Consider the following 9,853-nt stretch of genomic DNA (forward strand, 5'->3'; position numbering starts at 1 on the left):
GGAATCTTATCCATTGCGCCACCAGGGCGTCCCCACAAATATTCTTAACAGAATTATCCAACAGCCAAAGTGGAAACAATCTATATGTCCATCACAAGATATATTGATAAACAAAATGTGGTACATCCACACCATGGAATATTATTCAGTCATAAAAAGGAATAAAGTACTGATACATGTTACAACATGGATGCACCTTTAAAATATTGATATTATGCTAAACGAAAGAAGCCAGACACAAAAGGCCATATGTTATGTGATTTTATTTATATTAAATGTCCAGAATAGGCAAATCCATAGAGACAGAAAGCAGATTAGTGATTGCCAGAGGGTTGGGGGGAAGGTGGATACAGAGTGACTGCTAATGGTGTGGGTTTCTTTCTGTGGTGATAAGATGTTCTGGAATTAGACAGTGGTGATGGTTCAGAACTTTGTGAATATAATAACAAACTATTGAATTATACACATTAAAAAGAAATAAGTAAAATTTTAAAACCAGAAAAAAAAATAGTAACACTGACCTATCAGGCCATTGGCTGTTGAACCTGGATGTCAAATTGCCAGCTCCAGAGCAAACAAACTCCAACCCATCATCCAGGGTGCACACCAGAAAGACAAATTCAGATACACAGTTCATTCTCTTATCAAGATTTGATACCTCTGAAATGAGTAAAGAGACACAGTGAACACTTCCCCATCTTCTTAGATGGAGACATGTATCTCTCTGCTTTTTGAAAAATGACAAACCTTCCTCTTAGACAAACATCTCATTGTGTCCCGTGGCCTCCTGCAGCCACATCTGTTGAGAGTGAGAGGGTCTGGGTCAGCACCAATCACTTTGTGTGTGTGTGTGTGTGTGTACACATTTAGGTTTTTTTTAAAAAAACAAATTTATTTATTTATTTATTTTTGGCTGTGTGGGGTCTTCGTTGCTGCGCGCAGGCTTTCTCAGTAGCAGAGAGTGGGGGCTGCTCTTCGTTGCAGAGCGTGGGCTTCTCATTGCGGTGGCTTCTCTTGTTGTAGAACGCAGGCTCTAGGCGCATGGGCTTCAGTAGTTGTGGCTCGCGGGCTCTACAGCGCAGGCTCACTAGTTGTGGCACACGGGCTTAATTGTTCTGCGGCATGTGGGATCTTCCCGGACCAGGGCTCGAACCCCTGTCCCCTGCATTGGCAGGCGGATTCTCAACCACTGTGCCACCAGGAAAGCCCCACATTTAGTTTTATTGTAACAAAGCAACTTGTACACTTTTAACGTTTAAAACTGAGCATCATCTATCCTTTCCAGTGAAACAAAAAGAAAAATTTTTAAATAAACAGGAACAAAATTACAACAGAGAGTGTCAATTCCAAGTAAGATACTACAGGTTCTGCTGCTTCTCCCATTGAATGGCAGGGCTCAAGTCATCATTAGGAGAGAATTTTATTTTAAAAGTGTCATCTTAAACTGCAAGGATGTCCATTAAACATCACAATTAAACATGTCAAAGGAGAAACCATGTTGTCAAAATGCCCACTTAACCCACCCAAACATCTCAAACCCACCCTTTGCTGACCTTCTATAACTCCATTTTTTAAAGTTTTTTTTTTCTTTCTTTAAACAAGTAGACAGATACATGTTGGTAAATGCTAACTGTCCATATTCACATAGAGACACAGTGTAATCTCTGAGCCCAATCAATATACAGAGAAAGGAGGAAAAAAGCTAGAATTCTATGCACTACTACACAGGGGCCTAGCACCCTCCAGCTTCCAGCAGAGCTAAGGGAGCAGGAGGTTTTTCTTTTTTCCCACAGAGCATGGCGGTGTTGATTCCATAAAGTTTTTGTTGAGACAGGAAGGGGTAAAAGTGAACTTGGGGGGCTTCCCTGGTGGCACAGTGGTTGAGAGTCCGCCTGCCGATGCAGGGGACACGGGTTCGTGCCCCAGTCCGGGAAGATCCCACATGCTGCGGAGCAGCTGGGCCCGTGAGCTATGGCCGCTGAGCCTGCGCGTCTGGAGCCTGTGCTCCGCAACGGGAGAGGCCACAACAGTGAGAGGCCCGCGTACCGCAAAAAAAAAGAAAAAAAAAAAAAGTGAACTTGGAACAGAAAGGGGCAGAGATTCTTTTCCCACTGAATTCTGCTCAAGGTATTTCCCCCCCAAATAAGTTGTGAGCCACGGTATAAAGGAGAAAAGAGACCTCAAAAATAGGGCGACTGAGCACAAGAGGAGAGAAAAAAAAAAAAAGACTGCAACTTGCTCCCAGGGACTGGAGAAAATTTAAAAAGGAAGGTCAGAACCCATCAGTGTTCCATTAGTCATCTTCTCCTTCATCTTCCTCTCCTTCCTCCCCCTCATCATCATCTTCATCTTCTTCACCTTCATCCTCATCCCCTTCTTCATCAATATCTTCCAATCTTTCTTCCTCTCATCATCATCATCATCTTCTTCTTCTTCCTCATCATCTATGTCCGGGACCAAGTAATACTGTAATGGATTTGGCCAAATATCATCTTTGATGACCTCTCCTAACTCATCTGCACCTGCATCAGAATGATCAGTAAACCAGGTGAAGAAGCTTTCTGGTTCCTCATGCTGTCTCTTCCTGCTGGCTTTATTCTGCGTTTGACTTGAACGTTTTGTCAGACCCTTTCTGGATTTCCATTTGATTTCAGTGGACTTTGAAGATGGATCACCACTCTCATTCAGATGAAATTCTTTGGAGAGAACTTTATTTTCAAAGTAAGGGTTTTCATCAAAATAAGAATCTATTCTGTAACCTGATTTAATATCTTCAAATTCTGTCACTTCGACTCTTGTCAAATAATGCAGTGCCTCTTCATCCTCCTCCCCAAGCAGTGCAGACACTAGATCAGCAAATAGGCCAAATGATTATTAAACAAACATTAACAAACAACTCAAGCAATCCCTTTTAAAATTTCCCAAATTTGGTTTTGACTTAATAGCTTCAAATTCTGTCACTTCGACTCTTGTCAAATAATGCAGCGCCTCTTCATCCTCCTCCCCAAGCAGCGCAGACACTTGTGGATGGTTAACTAACGTTGTTACCCCAAAATTTGGGATTTTGGCGATCAATTCCAACCCTTCTGAAAAAATGGTTGGCAGAGTTTGTTATATTTCTGTTCTACTTTCAAAATCTCCTCACTGGCTTGTTCGTTAAGTCTGTCTATTTCATTTTGTACTTCATCAATATGTTCAATTGCTTCTTGCTGTTCTTTTTCTGAGGTCTCGTCAGCCACCTCCTCCTGGTGCTCGCTGGCTCGCTTTCCCTCCCCCCCGGCTCGCAAGCTGCCCTCACGGCCTGACGATGCGGGAGGGGCTGGGGCAGCGTGCTGGACCCAGCCAGGGCTCCTGCTTACGGAGGGGAGGCGATGGCGGGCGAGCAGGCGGCTCAGCTCCCTCACTCACGCTCCGTGCTCCAGCTCGCTGCTCCATCTCCCCGAGCTGCCTCCTCCTCCTCAAGCATCTTTATGTATCCGGCAGGCCTCTGGATGGGAGGCTGGGTCCCCTCGTGACAACGTCTGCTCCGAGATGGACTTCTTCCTGCCCTTTTCATGAACTGCTCAGGGAGGCCAGGCCACCAGCTCTTAGCAGCCTTCACGTCTGGCCTTGGATGGGTGCCTGACTCACATATGTGAACACACCCTGCAGAGCCTTGAATGGCCTTCATCTTCCTCACTGGTAGAATAATGGGGTCAGATTTGACCAGGGAGATGTGAAGAGTGTTCCAGGGAGCATCACCTTCAGAGGGGTAGGAGGTGAGACTTGGGGAGTGCTATTAGACACTGTAAAACAGGCTCCTTGTCCACAGGACCTCTCCGGGGCTTTAACGTGCTGAAGTGGGAGGCAGGATGGTTATACAGATTAAGAGCCAAACCCTGGAGTCACACAGTGATTTGGGCATTCATTAGCTGTGTGACCTTGGGCAACTGACCCAACCTCTCTAAGCCTCAGTTTCCTCACCTCTAAAATGAGAGTAACAAGAGTACCTCCTTTGGGCTTCTTCCCTCGTGGCGCAGTGGTTAAGAATCCAGCTGCCAATGCAGGGGACACGGGTTCAAGCCCTGGTCTGGGAAGATCCCACACGCCGTGGAGCAACTAAACCAGTGTGCCACAACTACTGAGCCTGCAGGCCACAACTACTGAAGCCCTCACGCCTAGAGTATGTGCTCTGCAATGAGAAGCCATCGCAATGAGAAGCCCGCGCACCGCAACGAAGAGTAGCCCCCGCTCGCCACAACTAGAGAAAGCCCACGTGTAGCAACGAAGACCCAATGCAGCCAAAAGTAAATAAAATAAAATAAATTTAAAAAAAACAAACCTCCCTCCCAGTGAGGCTGGGAGCCTTCAATGTGTCAAAGTGGGGCTAGTCAATTACCATTCTGTGAATCACAGCTTGGCCTTGGCCCCTGTGGGAGCTCAGGAAGAGCAGCAAATTGTGCCCTGTTGGATATGAAGGCGGAGTTTTCCAGGGACAGGGAAAGGGGGAGGGAATCCAAGGCAAAAGGAAAAGCAGGCACAAAAGCATGGAGGCACGACTGGCCGTGTTGGCCTCGAGAACTGCTGAGATGCAGACGTGTGGGTGACTCAGGCAAGGTGAGTAGGGGAAGGAAGGAGGCAGCAAGGGAGCAGCTGGAGAGGGGGCTGGGCCACAGCGAAGTCACTGGGAGTCACAGAACAGCTCTGGAGAGCATTCGGCAACTGCCACGAGTAATGGAGGAGAGCAGTGAAGGTGCTATGTGCGTGGGGAGGAGGGGCCAGCTGGACACCACCCTTCTCTCCCCCAGCCTCGTGGCTAAGGCCCTCTCTCCTGCAGGGGATGTGAAAGGAGACCTGGGGCCGGCAGTCAGGCTCAGGAGGGCTGAGGGGGCTCTCAGACAGCCAGGGGAGCCCTGGGGAACCGGAGCAGGGGAGCATCGCACTTGAAGCTATGCACGGGGAGAGGGTGCAGGCAGCAAACAGACTGTTTTGAACTAGGAATTAGATTCACATGGCATAAGATACAAAAAAGTCACAGGACCAAAGGACAGAAGAGGTAACATGAGGGGTGGGAGCAACCTCTGGGCCAGTTTCCTTTCCTGATAAGTAAAATAAAACTAGGCCCCCAAAGTGAGGTCAAACTTTTCTCCTTGGTACCAAGAGAATGGACAGATGCTCCTGAATTTGAAGAGCGCCAGCCTGGGTGAAGTCAGGAAGGAAGCACGCAGGCAGGCAGAGAGCAGTCAAGCCCCAGGCCTGGAAGCGGGGGGAGGAGTTTCAACTCCCCCTCCGGGAATTGCAGCTCACCCTGGTTGCTCTTACTCCAAAAAATTAGGAAAGGAAAAAAAGTAGGAAAGAATTAAGATTCCACACCTGGCAGTTTTAACTTACAAAAAAAGTATTTATTGATCTAATTTTCCTTCTCTTGCCATAATCCAGAAGCATGACGCTGACGGCCTGACATATCAGTGTGAAGTTGTCGGAAGCCCCACCAGTCACTGATGCCAAAATTCCATGCCTGGCCTTTATTAGGCAAAAGGACTGCAGTTACAGCATGGTTTCAAGTCCATACAGGAAGCCCACCAACCCCAGGGTCTCCCCCACCTGCCGTGGCTCACCGGGTGGGTTGTGGCGCGTGAGAATCAGCGGCACCGAGCAGACGGACCGAGAAGGCTTCGGGCAGAACGCTGCTGCGGTGTACTTCCCCTGACAGAAGCCGGAGCTGTCCACCCGCAAGGCTGCTCGGTCACAGGCCTGGTTCCCTGGGAAGCATCTCCCTGTGGCCGAGGGTCAGGAGGCTGCACACCCAGATCGCCCTGAGAAGCGGTCCCCACACGCCAACCCGAGCCTGAGCCGCCATCACTGTCTTTCCAGCGGGTCCGCCCAGCCCGCTGGTGCTAATGCTGCTTGTGTGGAAGAGCCTTCCTGAGGGGTGGGAGCTCCCTGTGGATCAGGGTGAGTCCGCAGAGGATGAGGAAGACTCCTCCCCACCACAGGACCTCCTGGCACTCTCCATACAACACAAAACCCAGGAAGGCCTGCAGGACGGAGACAGCTGTGAGGCTGGGCAGGCACGTGCCCGCAGGATGCCACCATGGTGGGTGGGCACCGCCTGACTCCCCTGTGGCTGAGTGCCCTCCTAGGGCGGGAGGAAAGGTCTGGAGCTGGAAGTCTTGGGCCCGAAACCCATCTGTTACCTTCAGCAGATCTCACCTGGAGAAGTGGGGAGGGTACCTCCTCACAGCATCGGACCCAGCAAAGTGCACAAGAAAGCCCGGCAGAGGCCGGCAGCCAGGCCCAGCATACAGCTGGTTCACCAAGTCCTCCCTGCCTGGACTGCAGGGCTGACTGGCTCAGCCCCACCTGGGAGAGAAGAACCTCGACCCTCCACATCTCCTGCCTGAGTTCACAGACCCCTGAGAAGCAGCAAGTAGGCTTTTGACAGTTGGACTTCATCCCCATCTAACTTGAGAATTCCTCCAAGTCAGAGATTAGAGGAGTAGCCGCTGGGAGTCAAGACACAGCCCAACCTCTGCTTCAGTTCCTGGCCCTTCTCCTATGTGGGAAAGCAGGGGTTGCCCAAGAACAACCCACCCAGGACCCTCCCGGAACCCAGGTTTGGGACAGAGGAACTGTACGCTCAGGCTACTCACCGAGCTGAGGATATTTGAAAAAGTCACTGTGACAGATGCAATGGCTGAAGACATGGAGAAACTGAGGCCCCGGCTAAAGAACGTCCACATCAGAGAATTGGTGGTAGCCATCACAATAATGCCTAAGACGCAGAAGCCCACGTTCACCTGCAGGAGAAAGTGTCACTGCAGCCACGGCCAGCCCTGGGCAGCATGACCGGCAGACCCCCTCACAGCACCCAGGGTCATGGTTACTGCTGGCAGCCGGGCCACCACAGCCTGGGGGTCCTCAGAGCTTTCCTGCACAGGGCTTCACTTAACCCTCAGCAGGGAGCACATCCATTTAACAGCTGAAACAACCTCAGAGAAGACACTTATTTGGCCATCTTGCCAGCCATGTGACCTTGGGCAGAAGTAAAATGCGAATCCATACCAGTTATCTTCTATTGAACACCAGTCCCTTATTGGCCTCACAGTGACCAGTACATGAAGTTCACTCTCAGCAAGCCAAGTGGTTATTGCTCAGTCTGAGGGATGAGTAAATCAGGGGCGGAGTCGTCACTTCCCGGGATCAGGTAAAGCATGAATTATTCGTCTCCCCCTCCCCCACCCCCGCCCCCATTCTGTGAAGGCTAAAACCCACTCAGGCCGGTCCCACTGGGCATTCTTGAGCTTTTACTCTGTTCCAGGCCCTGTGCTAAGTGTTTTAAGTACATTTTCATTTATTCCTTAACTTCATTTTACAGATAAAGAACCTGAGGCATTAAGTAACCTGCCTAAAGCGCCACAGCTGGGGGGAGCCGCCAGGATTCAGGCCCAGGAAGTGTGGCTCCATGATCTAAACTAGGACACAGCCATGCCTAGGGAAACCACACGGGGACTATTTGACTGGTGACCCCAGGCATCACTTGAAGAACTTGCAGATTTTCTTCTTTTTTTTTTTTAAAGGAGAGCACTGAAAGAAGAGAGGATCTTTAGAAGCCTCCTACACAAAGGATATGCAGACCGCTTGCTTGGTTTTGAATTATAAACCTGCCTGAAGACAGAGCTGCTTCCCCTGGTGATGGTGCCCATCTACACCTCATCCCCTTACTTCTCATCAGCAGCTGAATATACTGAGTCTTGAGGAAGTATACTGAGGAAGTAGTATCTCTGTATAATTTACACAGAAGCATTTTATGTGCCAGTGTCAGCCTGTTTATGTAAAGGCTTATGAAGGTCTGATGCACAACTGAGAAGACTAGAAAACCTCATGGCTCATAGTCACTCATCTTACTTTGGACCACTTACTACAAGAATTACACCCAACAAGATACCAACCTCGAGCATGGCAGCTCCCACTGGATTAGCTTAAACCTAAAGAATCAACCTGTCTACTGTCCAGGTCAGGGCCTAACCCTGGGTTGCAGATGCAATGAAATCTCTTTAACAAGCAGAAGGTGGCTTATGACTCGTGATGGGAGAAGCAAAGGTACACCTTAGCAGACATGGGGAAGCAGTTAAGGAGTTCTCAACATCGGGGTTATGTCCAGAATGTTTCTCTGTCTCCCTTATACCTAGGATATCCCAAATTCCCAAGTTTCCGCCAGCAAGGGAGACCAGTCAAAACAGCCATTAACTACGGAGTTGACGAGATGGGCAACAGGTGTCTCACCTTTAGAGTCACGTGTAGAGAAATGTTCGGGCACAAAGGGCTTAAAATGAGAGGTAGAGAGTGGATGTAGGAGGTGTGCGTCTTCCCCGAGAGTGAACTAGCCCAATCGGAGGACAGATTTTAGTCCCTGGTAAGGGAACAAGCCTCAGTCCCCGACGTCTCTTACCACCTACAATGGACGAGGGTTGGGCGTGATGTGGAGTCGAGGGATGCCTTCCTGCCCACGCTGTCAGTAGTGCCCGGCTGCGGAGTGGGCCAAACAGGCCAGCGGGGATGAGGCGGCCCCCTGAGCCCCCAGCCCCGCTCCATCCCGAAGCCCCGCTGCCCCGTAGCGCCCCTCCTGCCCCGGCCCCACCCGCCGGCCCGCCGCAGCAGCGCCCCCGGCTCGACCTCGCTGCCGAAGGCCAGCTTGGCGGAGGCGGCAGCCAAGGCTCCGAACGCGCCGGCGCACAGGCAGTTGAACACGCCCCAGAAGCGGCGCCGCATCGCTCCCGCCTGGAGGTACGGGGGGAATCCGACGGAGGCATCGGGGTAGACAGCCGCGCACACCCCTCCGCCGGCGAACTGAGGCCTTCCCTCCATGGTGCCCGCCACCACCTCTCAGTGCGCCCGCCGGGCCAGCCACCGGCTGGGCCGAGAGCGCTCCGCGATTGGACGGCGGTCTCACGTGACGAGACGCTCACGTGAGAGGGGTGACCAATTGAGGCTCCGCGAGGGCCTCGAGGGGCGGGGCCGCCGGCCGAGCCACAGACAGTCTTCTCCCGAGAGTGGGCAGCTTTCCGTGTTAGGTTTAGGCATTCCGAGGAGCACTGCTAGACCGGTGTCCAACGCTGACTGTGGTACTGTGGTTGCTGTTGTAGAATAACTCTTCGCTGCCTAGCAGTTTCAATCCTTGTCACTCGGTGCGGTCCGGCATCAGCTTCCCATGGGAATATGATTAAAACGCCCAATCCCAGGCTCCGCCCCACATCCACTGAGTTAGCATATGCATTTTAGCAAGATCCTCAGGAGTCTGGCCTGCACCTTCTAGTTCAAGAAGCGCAAAACGTAGAGATGCTTCGGCAGAGGGCGCTAGAGACCGGCAGATTCAGCGAAAAAGCGGGGGTGGGGGGCTGGAGGGTAGGGGTGGTTAGGGCTTTTTTTTTTTTACATCTTTATTGGAGTATAATTGCTTTACAATGTTGTGTTAGTTTCTGCTGTATAACAACGTTAATCAGCTATATGTATACATATATCCCCGTATCCCCACCCTCTTGCGTCTCCCTCCCACCCTCCTTATCCCACCACTCTAGTGGTCACAAAGTACTGAGCTGATCTTCCTGTGCCATGCGGCTGCTTCCCACTAGCTATCTGTTTTACATTTGGTAGTGTATATATGTCAATGCCACTTTCTCACTTGGTCCCAGCTTACCCTTCCCCCTACCCGTGTCCACAAGTCCATTCTCTACCTCTGCGTCTTTATTCCGGTCCTGCCCCTAGATCCATCAGAACCAGTTTTTTTTTTTTTTTTTTTTTTTTTTTTTAGATTCCATATATATGTGTTAGCACACTGTATTGTTTTTCTCTTTCTAACTTACTTCACTCTGTA

At 50.6% G+C, this 9,853-nt stretch overlaps 2 protein-coding genes across 4 annotated transcripts; both read right to left on the reverse strand.

The window, feature by feature from the left end:
- Positions 1-2,224: 2,224 nt before the first annotated feature.
- LOC102995478 (protein SET-like) lies at positions 2,225-3,466 on the reverse strand. The gene is given in 4 exon segments (XM_055080001.1): positions 2,225-2,406; positions 2,409-2,846; positions 3,146-3,301; positions 3,409-3,466. Coding segments are annotated over 4 exon segments (765 nt in total). The 3' UTR covers positions 2,225-2,293.
- A 1,889-nt stretch (positions 3,467-5,355) lies between these two features.
- TMEM42 (transmembrane protein 42) lies at positions 5,356-8,900 on the reverse strand. 3 transcript variants are annotated; one of them, XM_028479721.2, is made up of 4 exons: positions 8,656-8,879; positions 6,633-6,779; positions 5,598-5,756; positions 5,356-5,502 (listed from the first exon to the last, which is right to left on the reverse strand). In XM_028479721.2, the coding sequence occupies exons 1-3, from the start codon at positions 8,845-8,847 to the stop codon at positions 5,622-5,624; spliced, it is 474 nt and encodes a 157-aa protein (XP_028335522.1). In that variant the 5' UTR covers positions 8,848-8,879; the 3' UTR covers positions 5,356-5,502; positions 5,598-5,621. The 3 variants fall into 3 exon arrangements, with proteins under 3 accessions (XP_028335522.1, XP_007113781.2, XP_028335521.1); XM_007113719.2 differs by having other exon boundaries at positions 5,356-6,017; positions 8,656-8,900; XM_028479720.2 differs by having other exon boundaries at positions 5,356-5,756.
- Between the last annotated feature and the right edge of the window lie 953 nt (positions 8,901-9,853).

The sequence above is a fragment of the Physeter macrocephalus genome, chromosome 18 (assembly GCF_002837175.3).
Source record: "Physeter macrocephalus isolate SW-GA chromosome 18, ASM283717v5, whole genome shotgun sequence".
Lineage (NCBI taxonomy): Eukaryota > Metazoa > Chordata > Mammalia > Artiodactyla > Physeteridae > Physeter > Physeter macrocephalus.